The sequence below is a fragment of the Syngnathoides biaculeatus genome, chromosome 20 (genome assembly GCF_019802595.1).
Source record: "Syngnathoides biaculeatus isolate LvHL_M chromosome 20, ASM1980259v1, whole genome shotgun sequence".
NCBI classification, from domain to species: Eukaryota; Metazoa; Chordata; class Actinopteri; order Syngnathiformes; family Syngnathidae; genus Syngnathoides; species Syngnathoides biaculeatus.
Genome location: NC_084659.1, coordinates 10711362 through 10727527, shown reverse-complemented (window position 1 = coordinate 10727527; position 16166 = coordinate 10711362). Strand labels below are relative to the sequence as shown.

Here is a 16166-nt window from a genome sequence, read left to right as displayed (position 1 = left end):
ACTACCTGAACCCACTTCACGTTGAATACTAACCTCGATAACATGACAGTGATGTTTTTGAATAACGTGTGTATGTTTTTGCTCCATGCAATCCTGTCGGGCTGGGACAAAGTATGAATATAGTATCAAACCCCCTTGTGCTATGGTAATACTGTGATCATGGTAATAATGCATTAGCTTTGAAAAGCAGTACATGATATCAAATTCACTCGAGTAAAACTAGTTACGGTTTTCCCTCAGAGCAAAGGAAGAATTGTGGAAGTTGACACACTCGGTTTACTTTCGCTGGCTTTGAGTTTGACATTTAACTGGATTAACCAATACAGAAGGTTGGGTCACTCAGCAGGTAAGCAAATAGTAGTAGATAATTACTTCCCTTGATTGCATGTAGACTATATACTGAAAAGTGTACAGAGAAGGTCAGAAGGAGCTACATTGTGTCTTTGTTGACCTATGACAGAGTACCAAGAGAAGGAACTCGGGTACTGCATGCAAAAGTCTGTTGGAATAGTACAGGACATTTATGAGGACAGCAGAACAGCGGTGGAACAGCTGGCGGAAGGTGTCTGGTGTTCTATGTGACAGTAGAGTCTCCGCTAGGATGAAGGGCAAAGTCTATAAAACAGTGGTGAGGCCGGCCATGATGTACGGATTGCTAACATGACGGTGGCACTGAAGAAATAACAGGGAGCAGAACTGGAGGAGGCAGAAATGAAGATGTTGGGGTTCTCGCTTGGAGTGAGCAGGATGGATAAGATTGGAAATGACTCTTCCGTGTATGCATTGATAAGGTCGAATTAAAATGTTTTTTTCTTTTTTTCTTTTTTCTTTTTTAGTTCACCAAATAATTTTTCCGACAGCGGACAGCTTTAGAGGAGCGGCTCACACCCGCGCCGAGTGCACGACGGCCTCACGGCAATAAAGCCTTTATCTAACTCGAGCACACAAGGCAGAGTAGGCCTTTATGTGGATATTTTTTTTTCTTTATTTGGTCTCTTTTTCAAAGCAGAAACAACAGGAAAGGGCCGGAGAGCATTGATGCTTGAAAACAGCCCAGCAGCACTCTCGCTGCACCTTTTTGATGCGCACGGATCAAGGCTCGAGCCATACAGCCGCGTGCTGTATATACGGTGAACTCACATGTATCGCATTGGATGCATTCCACAACCACTTGCGATAAGTGAAACTCCTCAAGCAAGACCATATTGGGGGAAAAAAACCAAACATTTATTTGTAGTTTAACCACTTCCATACTTTAAAAGTGATGGCTCGGTTCTTGACCACAATCCGTTCCAGAAAACGATTCAAGAAGTGATTTGTTCGAAAACTGAATTGATATTTCCAATTCCAATGAATGGAAAAACAAATAATGCATTCCGAGTCTTTTTAAAGCTGTTTTTTTTTTGCCCTTCCTGATAATAAACTGCATAGTACAAATACATGTATAATTTAAATACTTTATATAGTAAAATAATTTAAGAAATATATTTTCTTTTTGCTTAAAATGTATGCTTTAGTAGTGGAGAATGCTCGGCTGGGAGAGCATTGCCGTGTCTGTGGCGACTCGGCCCCCAGGCTTGTCAACTTTTTTTTATTAACAAAAGTGCAGAATAACTTTAATCAAGCAACTTGCCTTCTTTGGAGCCATGATTTGGGGTTAATACGGTAGTCCTCGATAAGAAGAAAAACAACAGTCCCTACCGGGGCACGTCTGCGTACAGAAGCTGCGTTATACACAATAACAAAAGTGCGCCGGTCACACCGAGCGCATTATTTCCGTTTTTTTGTTTTTGTTTTTTTCCGGGGGACGTTCGAATTGACAATAACAAAATGCGTCGTTCGTTGGTCAACTGCTTCCGCCACGCGCATTATTATTTCCGGGATTTTTCGGAGGTGTGGGAATTCACAACAAAGCTCATCGTGGGTCAGCTGGTCTGGCCGCGCTCAATATGTTATTTCCGGGTTTTGTCGGGGGCGTTCAAATACCGATTTTCGTTCAAAAACAGAAGCAAAAAACATCTCGAAATTTTCATTCGAAAACCAATTTGTTCGAAAACAGGGACGTTCGAGAACCGAGGCTTTCCTGTATAAAACACAAAGTTTTCCTCGATGCCCAGCAATAGGAGACTATGAGATAACATCACTTTGAGGAACTGAAGACTCACAGCAAAGCTTTGTCACGCCCAGTTAACGCATATTGTAAATCACTAACATAAAATAAAAAGGAATAAAACATATTATAGTTTTTCATCACCAAAATGTCCAACCAAAACGTAATTTTATCTAACGAAAATCTACTAGCTTCATCCTAAGTGTGAAAATTTGTCAATGGGCTAATAGAAATTAGCATGGGTGTGACGGTAATCATTAACCTTTAAACAATAACAAAGCAGCAAGTCACACACACACAGAAAAAAGATCTTTTAAAAACGATCAAAAGATGAACTGCGTTGCGGTGGGACTTGACTGTACACCAGTCATCAACCACAGCGCCGCCTATGCAAGCTGACATCGGGCGCAAGGCGGCGTACACCCCGGGGCCGATCAGTGTGATGTATAGTGACTGGCAACCTTTCACACTTCCATTCACAATTTAGACTTCAAGCCCCCATTTAGCCGCACATTAGCAGCGCGTACTTGTAAACGGGACCAAGGAACACAACACGGAAAGCTCTTTGAGCAATTTTTCCCGATCCATGTACAAGGTTTTGGTTCTTCCGAGCAAGAGGATTGAATGTACTGATACAACATTAAGGTTGCACAAGATGTTTCTAAGTTTATTTTTTTATTCTACTCCTGTACTTTCAATGTCAAAACAGTCTCAATCGCGCATGCATGGCTATGCAATCACCTTGTTGAGAAGTAGAGAAGAACTTTCTTGAAAACGCCGCTGAGAAAGAAATAACTTGTCACCTTTGAGAGGCATCAGGTACAAGAGATTTGCCTCTCATCACAAGGAGTGAGGAATATTGTCAACACCAAGGCGTACACATCATCTCCGAGAGTGAACTGGGGTTCCTTTTTTTTATTCATACGTGTTTATATATTAAAAGAAAAGCTCCCTTTTCCTCAGGGTCCATGACACAAATGCGCTGTCCTGCTAGGCTGGGATAAACACCAGCTGTGGAGGTTTACAGCAAACTGGAAACAGACTTTGGCGCAGCTGGGGAGATTAATGTTAAATTGTACTGGTGTGCACGACGGCCCAAGAGGAAATATTTCACGCTGTTCCGAGCCATTTATTTAAATTCAAAATTGCTTGCTTGTCAGACAAAACTTGCATATGAATGGATAAGATGAGCTTTTTTTTCTTTATTTTAATCCTGTAAAGGAAATTAAATAGCAGCAGTTCTATCAAGTGGGGAATTCAATCAACAATTTCAATTTAAATTGTTGCTTTGTTTGCTCAGCTTTGATTATCAACGGTTAGGTTCTCTGTTTGTTTTCCTATTTAACCCTCGCATACGAGAGTGGTTTCTAATGTAGGGAGTAGAAGTAAGATGTGCGAAAAATAAAAATGTCATCATTGGGCGGAATCGTCATGTCTAAAACCACATTTCAGTAAATAAACAAATACATGGAAAAAAAATGCTATCTTGATTGAGTTACAAAACAATGCATTGTTAAAGTTGGACTTATAAATTTTATTGCGTCATATACTGTTGGGAAACCAAAACATCCCTCAAAAATGTAAATTGATAAAAAAAAAAAATCGCTCATCTATTATCCATCCATTTTCTTTAGTCGCTTATCCTCAGAAGGATCGCGGAGAGTGCTGGAGCCTATCCCAGGTGTCAATGGGCAGGAGGCGGGATACACCCTTAATTAGTTGCTAGCCAAACACAGGGTACACCATCATTAAATACAACGGAAAGGACTAAACAAATGAATGTGCACAAATTTGGCTTATGACTGACCAATTCACTCTCCACTGCGACAGCTATCCATTTTTTTAACAAAACAAGCCTACTCACCTTTTGCGTAAGTAACCATTTTCACTTTTTTTTTTTCAAAAATACAGACTTTCAATCTTGAGGCGACATAATTTCGGAGGAGGCGGAGCATCTCTTCAACAGGTGAAGCGTGCAAGAGAGGTCATAGATTTCCTTTCACGCTATTTTCAACTATTTATTGGTGAATAATTTGTAGAAGTAAGACATGACACATGGGGACTGATTATTAGCATTGTGAGGAAAAAAAACTGGAAAGTGACCTCCTATGAGCATAGGATATTTCAGCCCGACTGCGCTGAAACGTAAAATTGACACAGTCTCTTATCAAAATAACCTTTCCCCTGTTTGTACTCCGCAGAGGCCTTTGGACCCGATCAAGCATTCCCTCCTGCCGTGAGGTGCATTCGTATGGACGCCGACCGAGTACAGCCGAGTCCTCTGCTGATGTCACGACCCTCGACCGCTCTCAGGTAAGGGAAACACCCACAACCATTTCGGAAGCTCAGAAGGCAGCGGCGAGTCCAAAAAGTGCTTTCACGTTGTCTAGATGCAGTACAGGTTCCGACACACAAACACTCGCAATCATTGTATCACACACTCTTTCAAGCACACCATCACTTCATCAGCGACTTCATTTCCATCCGAGGCGCCGTGTCCTGCCGGGTCAAAGCGCTGATTGTGTGGAAGGCTGATGGAGTCCCAAGCTAGGACTTCCCCGGTCCCCCGTGGACGGGGTGGGGACGTCCCCGCTCTTACATCACATCCTGCTGTGTGGATATAAATGCATCACAACAGCCTTTTTAATCAGTGGCGTTCCAGTAAAGTAGGAAAATGTTGGGGAGGGACAGAGGGGGGGAACGTTTGGATTTGATGCCAATTCAGCAAGCTCCAGTCCTATATTTATTCAGAGGCAATTCCCATTGACCAACGGCTCAATTGGTACATTTATACAGCTTGGCTTTACGAGGTTTAAATGTTTTTAAAGCATGTGTGAGAAGTAAGACTTTAGAGCTCATGCATGTGATGTCACCGTCTCACGGCGCCATATTGCCGGTCAAAAAGAGCTGCTCAACAGTGTGGGGGACAATGAACCGGAGCAGAATATACACAATGCCCGAAACTTGTTGTGCTGTTCGTTGTTACAACAGACGAGACGGATATTCAAGGAGATCATTCTATAGAATACCTGCTGAAAAGACGGGAAAAGATCGATGGATTTCGGCAATTAAACATGATGGATGGTGCCCAACCAAATTCACACAATTGCTTCATTTCGGGTAGGAATTATTCTTTTCAATCTCAAATTCCCAGGAAGTATTCCTAATGCCAAGTTGGCTCATTTGAGAACAAAGCGTTTAAAAAAACCCAAAAAAGATAAGGACTCGTCTCCAACATTCACGGAAGCGTGTAATATGCATTGTTCTCAAATGAGTCCAATGCGTATTTAAAAAAAGAAAATAAACCGTCGGTCACACAGAGGTTTGTGTAGGTTAACGTGTGGCTGCAACACGCTTCCATGTACGGGGCTGAAGCCTATCCCAAGGGTTTATTTTCTTTTTTTATATAAGCATTGGACTCATTTGAGAAATATTCATATTTCAAAAAAAAAAACATCTCTCACGGAGAGGTTTACCGTAGTTTAACATGTGGCCGCAACACACGTCCGTGTACGGAGGACCCGACTCGCTGTCCCCCCTTCCCAATCGTAGTTTGTATAAATACCAGCGGTCTTTTATTTAAATATTGGTATTTGTATTGAAAAAATCTGAGTGGCTCCATCACTATGTGGGATTTATTCTTGATTGACAACAGATCCAGCAACAAAGTATTTGTATGCGTCCAGACTTTTCTACGCTTTCAAACTCTTCCGTGTAAATCTCGAAGACTTACTTACCAGATGTATATCCAGTTTTCCAAGACAAGCGGAAGCGGGTTAACAATCCACTTTATCGGCGAAAACATCGACTTTGGCATTAAATATGGGTCCTCTACCCCAAGTATCTCTCATTTTTCCACATAGCTTTGTTTATCATCACCTTCTAAATGTTTAACAGTATCGGACAAAAGTCTGGGCATCGTGCTATAAGATGTATTTTTGTGCCGTCTCCAACCAATTTAGCATTGAAGAATGCTTTGCTCGACTGTCAATATGGCCAGTCACGTGACTTCGGTGACGTAGGAGCACGAGGTCTGTAAAAACTGTGTTGAATATTTGTCTCCATCATGCAGGTGCGTCTGGAACATTTTGGCCACGCTTTAGTAAACACGGCGATATAGTTCATTTATGAACACTCGTACTGTAAACAGACAAATCTGATCTAGTCACAGAGGCCTCCGGTGTAGATCCGGCCTTTGTTTTTTGTTTTTTTTTCCGTCTCTTTGGATTACAAACAAGAAGGCCTGCCCAAAATAAAGCCAATACGGAGAGACAAGCATCAGCGAGCCATGTAATAATGTTATTGAAGCCTTGGCGGCATATATCACCTAGTATATTACGAGCACAGGTTGGGAGGTAGCAGACCTGGGAGGGATTTGATGTATTAATATGTTGCTCTGTCTGCCGGAGTAGAACAGTATTCGAGACAACATTTTCAATTCAATTCCACAGTGTGCTATAATGTGACAAGAATATATGGGCGGCATACGTTAATAGAGAAATGAAAAGGGGCCCTACAGTTGTTTGCAAAGTGCACTTAGTGCCATATTAGCGGTGAAATTTATGGCGTACAGGTCCAAGTTAATCAGCATATACAAGACAGGCACGCGTTAATGTTCAACATGAGCTGTGGGGTCTTCGCATAACTCTCTGGCAGTCTTTCCCAACATTTACTGAGGCAAGGCATATATTTGACTTGTAAAAATCTCGTGGCACACCACTACACAAAAATGTCACAAAAAAAAATAATAATACAGAAGTAACTACACCCCTCACATTTTTCTGAATATTGTATTATTGTGTTTCATGGGACATCACTGAAGACACAGCTCTCTGCTGCTATTAATATATATATTTTTAATAGTCGCTGTACAGCTGTTATAACGGTGTAAATGTACTGTCGCCTCAGAATGACACACAATAAATGTCGAAACCACAGGCAACAAACGCGAGGAAGTGAAAGTGTCCACATTGGGTTGAAAGCGCCAAGATGTTGTGTGGCCACCATTACTGCTTGTTATTCACTAGGTATTAACAGGTTAGACTGGAATCCCCTTGGACTATGACGTTCGCAGATGATATTGTGATCTGCAGTGAAAGCAGGGAGCATGCGGAGGAGCAATTACAAAGATGGAGGCACGCACTGGAAAGGAGAGGAGAGAAGATTCGATGAAGTAAAACAGAATATTATGTGCATGAATGAGAGGGGCGGAGGAGGAGGAGTGTGAAGCTTCAGGGAGAAGAGATAGCGAGGGTGGATGACTTCAAATACTAACGGGACAAGCCGAAAGGAAAAGCTCTCGTGTGAACGCATTAGTTTTTAATAATAATGATCCATGGTAATGGCATACTTTTATCTCATGATAGTGTTAATACATTAGCTTAAAATATCGAAATGTAATGTAATTGCTCTCACTAACTTAGTGTAAGATCTGCGGTTTTTATTTAAAAGTATATATACAGGTATATATTTTTCTTTTCTGTCTTTATGTAATTTTGATATTATCCTGTAATACCTTTTGTTGTGTGTACTGGATCTGCCGGATGACGACCTCATTTAATGATCCTTTATTGAATAACCCGACACGCACTAGGTCTTAACAATTGCACCACTGAAATTCTCTAATGGCTCACTGGGCATCAGTTGCACTTACGGGTGCACTCACCTTTGTTGCCAGTATTCCTTAAATATTTTTGCTAATAAATTGTACTTTTTAGAGTAGTTCTAATGCAACATTTGACTGTTTTTATTACCGTATTTTCCGCACTATAAGGCGCACCGCATGATAAGGGGCACCTCCAATGAATGGCATATTTTAAAACTTTTTCCATATATAAGGCGCACCGTCAGCTTTTGAGAAAATTAAAAGCTTTTAGGTGCGCCCTATAGTGCGGAAAATACAGTAATAGGACATGGTATACTTACTCCATTACATATATACATTCTACTCGCTACTTTTATTTTTATTATTCGTTAATTGCTTGTGGCATCTACTGTATATGTTCGTGTTTGTCAGTGAAACTGTCCACCAGAAACTGTTCACAGGCTAAAATCGGCTAGCTGACAATGTGGGACGGTTGGTAGTTTATCAACTACACACTTGACCCGACTTTGTGTGTTTGTTCAGCATCATAAAGGCACGAAAGGTTCCGTCCGCCAGTGAAATATCAACAAGCAGTGGAGGGGGATGTTCGAATTGATCTGTTTGCCAGTCGGAGGTTTTTGTGTGAATGTCACCGCGTGTGGGTGCGGCGCCGCGACGGCCCATCCATCTCCTCCCGCGGTCTTGTTCCCCTCACTTGGCTCCCTAAGGTGCCGCCGCTGTCGGAGGGCCGGATGACGCAAGATCATTGATTTTTGTGACACCGCAATAATGTGAAAGCTGTGGCGGCAGTGGGGAAGGGTGTGTGTGTGTGGGGGGGGTTCTTAGAGCTCTCAACCGGCTTCACTTGTCTTTGTTTTTTGGGTGTGTGAGGAGACTATTATTTCATCCTCAAGTGTGCAAGATTCCACACAATTGCATCACTTGTTCTGAACTACTGTAGCCTGAATTGAAAGTCCAAAACTATACCACCGCAAGCAACTGGACACCTGCCTGCCTACTTCTGGGCTGACAGTGAGTAGGGGGTTTGTTCCCATGGCAACTGCGGTTGCAACAAACAGACTGAGCAGGCGAGCAAGCCGGGAATATTTGTAAATGCACGCAAAGACGATAAAAGCATTTTCACTCGTGGGTGCAACTAATCACTATGCCGTGGCGCCTTATTAGTTATTCTTTATTTATATCTGTTTTTGTAATTATCAAAATGAATTAATTTTTTTCACCCATGATTGGCAGCTTCATCTGGGATCAGTGTCAGCTGGCTTTGAAAGTTATAAATGACCCATTTGCATTACTTTTGCGATATCTACCCTAATAAGCCAGCAGAATGCAAAAGTTGAGCCAAGATATGTCCAGCTAATAACGTTTTTTCTTATTAAATTTACAGAAGAGTACAAAATCTCTTGTGCAAACAAATCCAAATTTGACTTGTCCGGTCAGGCCGCTGTGGGTGTTGCCATCGCTTCTGCATTGATTTTCAGTCTGGATTTAAGAGGGCCATGTTTAATGTAAATTAAATCTAGCTGGAAAACTCGGGGGGGGGGGGGGGGAGAAAGACTGTCCCCGACGTGTCTGCTGTGTTTGGCTAAAATGCTGATAATGACTGTCTGAACCCCGCAAGAAGATAAGATTTGTGCTATATTTTGGTGTAGTTGTTCTGTGCGATCCAAAAAATAAAAAATGCCTTTTCAGATATGAAGTACGGCACGGTGGACCAGCTGGTAAAGCGTTGGCCTCACAGTTCTGAAGACCCGGGTTCGATCCCGGCCCTGCCTGTGTGGAGTTTGCATGTTCTCCCCGTGCCTGCGTGGGTTTTCTCCGGGCACTCCGGTTTCCTCCCACATCCCAAAAGCATCCAACATTAATTGGACACTCTAAATTGCCCATAGGTGTGATTGTGAGTGCGACTGTTTTTCGCTATGTGCCCTGCGATTGGCTGGCGACCAGTTCAGGGTGTACCCCGCCTCCTGCCTGTTGACAGCTGGGTTAGGCTCCAGCACTCTCCTAACCCTCGTGAGGATAAGCGGCAAAGAAAATGGATGAATCTCAACTGGATTCTACATTATTCACAGCCATTTGATATGCGTGTCACCTGCATCCGAAACTTACATTTAACGTGTTTCGTAGATGATTAGATTTCATGGATGGATGGATGGATGGATGGATGGATGGAAATATAAAGTTCTATTTTGATGATCTAATTGGGATTAAGTTTTTTGTTACATTTGGGTTACAATTTTATTGCAACTTTTTGAAAAAATATAAACATTATATATTCAGGATATACATTAATATAAATATATTCATTACATGGGAAAAAAAAGCAGCATATAGTATATATGTGACAGATGTGCTGCAAAATTTTGCTTCAGCTCATATTTCAGTATCGCCGTGATGCATATGAAAGCGCTTGTGTGGCACCGTGCAAAAATGTCCATTATCCAGCCGGCTCTCTCATCTTCAATGAAAGCCGATGCAGACTGTGTGTTACCTGACAATCAGTCAACAAACACAGTTTTCCGCCCGCGTATTTATAGCTCGCCCGGGCAAGGTGACTTTGTGAAGATTATTACCAGGGAGCGGAGCCGTCTCCGTTTCATTGGCGGCGGGATGTTTATTTCGCTTGTCACCGACGAGGAAGACATCTAAAAGAAATCAATGTCCAAGTGACATCGGTAAAATAAAATACCGTCCCCTTTACTGTCTTGTCCGGCGGCTCGTCGCGTCGACAAAAGACACATTTGAGGTTACATTATCCTCATGTGATTGGATTGCAAGATTTGAAAGTTGATCTGAGCAGCGGCGTTGTCAGGGGAATACAAATTCACGTAGGAATGTTGTGTTTAATAAATGAGCCGGTGGCTTCGTTGCGTTCTTGCTGGAAGGCATGAATGAGGTCTTGGAGGCGCATGTGGATAATGAGAGCGCGGTAGAATGACATGAAGCGCAAAGATAAATAGTCTGTTCTCAAATATGTCGCTCGTTATTAATAATGCAGAACTGCAGAAAGAGGAGAAAAGAAAGTACAGGTTCATAAAGTCTGTAAAATAGCGACTGCTTTTATGCGCCTGTCGCCAGTGATTCTTCTTGAAAAACGGAATTTTCCATGGTAGAGCAAGCGCTCAAGAAAATTGATGGATAGATGGAAATTTAAGGAAAGTCCTTTTGATCTTATTGTCACAATATTATTATTATTATTTTTTTTAAAACATGCTTGCTAAAAAAAAAAAATGTTTTCTTTGCGTATTGTGTAGATTTCAGGCATTCAGGTCGTGGCGATCAGCAAAAGTTGAATCCACGCAACTGGATTCTTCCAGTACTTTTACTCTTCCAGTAAAAGTACTCTGCACGAGACAGAACCGCCCCTGAAAACTGACTGATTTCGGTCTTCCATGCATGAATGTCAGAGCCCTTTTATTCAGACACCGGGGAACTGGTGATTATTTTAAAAAAAGAAACATTTTTCGATTAAAACACAGCATGTACAGTATGTTTAAAAAGTGCACTACTTGAGCACTATTACTTTGATTTCCCGCAAAGGTGGAGAATTAATGTTCAGAAAATAGCAGTCACGGATGAGCTCAACGCGTAAGCACTCAACTGAAACCCAATCGTCATTAAATGTGTTGTTCATAGGTGAGAAGCGGGGAAATCCCATCCAATTATCAGCACAGTCTGAGGTCATTGCGGGTAAGATAAGTGTAAACTTCGCAATCTGGAGAGAGAGGAAAAAAAACACAAAAAAAAACGGCTTTTTGCTCCCGTCTGCTTTGATTCCATAATAAAGAAAAATATTCATTTGCATCATGAAGCTACAGTAATGAGAAGAGAGAGAAAGGAAAGATTGCAAATATCGAAAAATGCCGAAATGAAAGCAAGATCCAGTGGTGCGGTTGAGGGCAAGTCAAGGTCAGATTGGAGCGATGTGCGGGGAGAGTATTGACTGACGAACTGGAGCCAAACCTTAAATTGTAGATTATCCACAGGACTGCAGATAAACAACTTTATTTGATGATGATCCTGTTCATCATTACTGACAATCTCCGAATGCCTTTTCAAGGTCCAAACTCAAATTATAAGAACACTTAGGGCGCTTTTTGCTATTTTCTCAAACTGTGCAGTGTATATCTAAGCTTACACGTTATTGCTAGAAAGTCTTAAAAGTCCCCTAATAATGGTTTGTTCTCGGTGATGCTTGGTTTTATTTCTCCAAACGCAAGGTGGTATAAAATAGCCGGAAAGGGGACATTTTATGGAAAATTGACTTTTTAAAGCGATTGTGTCCAAATAGTTGGATCTCTGGAGTGTGAAATTAAACAACCAGGTAAATCATTTCAAAAAATGTCTTTGCAGCTAACTAAATACTGTTTTATGTTCTATACCACAGCGATGCAACACGTGTAATTATCGTTAAACATGGTTCTTTTGAGTTATGTCCGAGATACCATAATTCTGGAGATTTGTTGAAACAGATGCAGTCTTACTTCATCCCCTTCACGAATTTGTGATCTTGCAACAGAGCGCGGATTTAACATAACCCTGCATTATTCATGACGTGTCAAAATTGGGATGTTTTCCACATATATTTTGCATGTATTATAAGGAGAAATGATCAATCAATATGGTTTTCCACTCTAGTAATAGTCGAAACCGAGTTATGAGTCTGTTAAAAAAAAACAAAAAAAAAAACATGCTCACTTGTAAATGAGCAATGCCTGAGGGACTTCCTCTTTCTTTTTGGCTGCCTACGGGCTAAATCTACTCTTGGCTGGAGTTGTTTACCATCAGCAAGATGATTTTGCGTGTGGTCGTGTATTTTTACAGTATGATGAAAAACATATATACATATTTCAACATCGTTAGCAAGATAGGAATTCTGATCTGCCGGTCCACAGGGACAACACAACTACTGAAGAAAATAGATTGGCGGATGGCCTCAACCATCGGCGGTGGAGTAAATACCGGTAAATGTCCCTGGCAACTCTTTGCAGGGATATAAGACAATGGCACCTTGAGATATAAGTGATCCGATTTATTTATTTATATATATATATATTTTTTTTTTTTTTTTTTTTTGGGGGGGGGGCGATATTCGTCATCATTTGGCTTTTTTTTTTTTGACTGTTTCAGATACAAAAATTATTCACTCAGTATTCCAAATCATCTCTTACCTTTTCCAACACAAACATTAGTTGTTCTTCACAGAGGATAAAGACTATATGTTGTTTCATCTTTTGTTTACTCATTCCTTCAAGCGTTGGAGCACCGTGACATAGATGCTATTTTGCATTAGCTTTCAGTCAGCTATGTGGTTGTGTTGAATACACGTGGTGTAATTGTCTTTTTTTATGATTAGTTGGTTAACTTGAACTTGAAAGAGGGAACTTGAGTGAGTTGAAGCCTTTTTTTTTTTTTTTTTTTGATGAATTGCTCACTACACTCACAGCAGTTGTAGAGTGAAGAATATAAGTATTTGAACAACCTGCTATATTGCAATTTCTCCCACTAAGAAATCATGAAGGGGTCTGAAATTTTTATCGTAGGTGCATGTCCACTGTGAGAGAATCTAAAAAGAAAAATCGTGAGCTGCATAAAGACACCAGTCCACCCCATACAATCAGTAATACTGAAACTTGTAACATGGCCAAGACCAAAGAGCTGTCCAAAGACACCAGAGACAAATGACCTGAAAAGAGCTGGAACCACTGTTTCCAAGGTGACTGTTGGTAATACCTTAAGACGTCATGGTTTAAAATCATGCATGGCACGGAAGTTTCCCCTGCTTAAACCAGCACACGTCAATGCCCGTCTTAAGTTTGCCAATGACCATTTGGATGATACAGAGGTTTTGTGGTCAGATGAGACCAAAATGGAACTTTTTGGTCATAATTCCACTAACCGTGTTTGGAGGAAGACGAATGATGAGTTCCATCCCAAGAACACCATCCCTACTGTGAAGCCTGGGGTGGTAGCAACATGCTTTGAGGGTGTTTTTCTGCACATGGGACATTACGACTACACTGTATTGAGGAGAGGATGACCGCGGCCATGTATTGTGTGATTTTGGGGAACAACCTTTTTCCCTCAGTCAGAGCATTGAAGACGGGTCGTGGCTGGGTCTTTCAACATGACAATGACCCGAAACACACAGCCGGGAAAACCATGGAGTGGCTCAATCAGAACCATATCAAGGTTCTGGCGTTGCCGAGCCAGTCTTCAGACCTGAACCCAATAGAAAATCTTTGGAGGGAGCTGAAACTCTATTTCTCTCAGCGACAGCCCAGAAACCTGTCTGATCTAGAGAAGATCATTGTGGAGGAGTGGGCCAAAATCCCTCCTGCAGTGTGTGCAAACCTGGTGAACAAGTACAGGAAATGTTTGACAAAACAAAGGCTACTGTACCAAATATTAACATTGGTTTTCTCAAATTTTCAAATATTCATTTGCAGATGTTACACACAAATCGTGAAAGAATCATATATTGTGTTTTCTGGATTTTTCTTTTTAGATTATCTCTCTGACAGTGGGCATGCACCTCCAATGAAAATTTCAGAACCCTCCATGATTTCTAAATGGGAAATAAAGCAATGTAGCAGGGTGTTCAAATACTCATTTTCTTCACTGTATCTCAAGTACGTGTTTGCAAGTCAAAGGAGGAAAATTGTCCGAACAACGGCTCATCTCTTGGAAAACGTCAGGTCGTGGATTTACGGTATTAGTGCTGTGCCTTTATGACCTGGGATGATGATCACCATGCGGGCAGGCCAAAGAGCTCAGGAGGTAGCGAATGAAAATCCCGCTCATCAGCACTGCTAGTCACATTACATCCGCGCAATACTCATGCCAACACTAATGTTTAACTGGGAAAGCTTTTGAATCCTTCTATAAAATGTCAGCACAATTTATAACAAGCAGCGTTAGGCCCCCTCTAGAATCAAATAAAATAACATGATGACTTGCACGGGAGTTCCTCCCTTGAGGTCTCATTAGGGCTAATTTATTTATTTGCAGTACTGTTTGCACCGGTGCGAGAATGAACCATTCTCCTATTGGCTTCTTCCGCCATATCCTTTTAATACACTATTATTATCCTTCTTAATGTGATGGCGCTATTTCATTTACACCATGGAAGAGGAGAAGCCGGCGCACCAGTCAGTCCGAACAGTTGTCCCGCAGGGCTGCTCGGCTCACCCCGCTCACGCCCCCGCCCCCGCTCTGGAGACGGGTGAAACAGAGCGTGCTCAGTGGGGAGGGAAACAAGCATCTGTTTTTATCATCCAAAGAACGCCCGAGCAAACTCCTCCATTCTCCTGCTTTCAACCCCGATGGGGATTTCCCAGTTTGGCACACTTTGCTTGCTTAACTATAAGCCAAATATGAACGTAAGTAAGTGCAAGGGAGCGCCTCTGCTCTCTGAGAGGTGTGATGGAAAATCTGGAAATTAATTTCGCATTGACATTTAAATACCATTTTAACTACAAAATGATTTTTTGGCAAAGCGGTGTCAAATGTATTTTTAATTTCCGTAGGAGGTTAAAGCCCAAGTGTCATCGCTATAAACATTCTAAAATGGATATTGAAATGAAAAATACATACAACATTATTCACTTCAATGTCTATACAAAAAAATAAATATGAGCATTCATGCGGCAAAGTTGCCGAAGTGTCATTCGACATTCGCCATTGAAAACACGCTGTGGCCCCTTCTGTAGGACACGCCCCTTCAGACATGGAAGCTCTTTTCGAAGAAGAGAACATCTCACAATCGACTGAAGTGTCTGGGGCAATATTACCCTATTGTTTCGAGCCATATTTAGATGATATGCGGATCACTTCTAACGAACAATAGACTCCCTGACGGTATTTATGAGCCAGCCTGGCCGAAGCCGTGCTCGTCCGCGAGGCACCGCTTGGCTGTCGGCTCGTGGGACACGGAAGCTCGGCCGAAGTCATGATCGGCGTACATATCGACGTATTTAGCACCTCTGACTTACGGACGCAGATCTTTTATTAAGTTCTGAATGGATTACGTCCTTCCCCCAACTGTTTTTTCTCAGTACCTGTTTACACACCTACCTGCCATTTAGAACCTACGAAGCTCTCGTCCTTTCCACCCGTGCAATCCATTTTTCACAACGAACCGGGTCTCTTGGAAAACTCATGAAGGGTAAATCCATCCTCCCAAGTGTTCGAGCAATATCCAGCAATGCAATGAGCCGGCATTTTGGCTAACACGAAGGAACAACGAGTTAGCTTCCCGCAAGTAAAACTAATAGAAAGAAACGAGTCCGCTTGAGCGCGCTACTGCCTCCGACGTCACGTCCTGCTTCTTGTCGAAAACAAATCCCTCGAGAGGATTTTCATGGCGGGAGTTACAAAAAGCCATATACGTCAAAATTGTGTTTTGTGGTAAAAAAAAAAAAAACGGATGGGTCCATACCGGCTGCTGGTTTT

General features: G+C 41.8%; 1 protein-coding gene across 22 annotated transcripts in view; it reads left to right on the top strand.

The window, feature by feature from the left end:
• The window catches only part of large1 (LARGE xylosyl- and glucuronyltransferase 1), a 193164-nt gene that overhangs the window by 98418 nt on the left and 78580 nt on the right, over nt 1–16166 (top strand). For 18 of the 22 annotated variants that reach the window (XM_061806397.1, XM_061806393.1, XM_061806392.1 and 15 more), the window contains one exon: nt 4312–4423. In XM_061806397.1, the coding sequence (XP_061662381.1) occupies nt 4312–4423 (112 nt within the window). Of the gene's footprint in view, nt 1–4021; nt 4077–4311; nt 4424–16166 lie in introns of all 22 variants that reach the window. The other 4 variants (XM_061806399.1, XM_061806405.1, XM_061806403.1 and 1 more) reach the window with 1 other exon arrangement.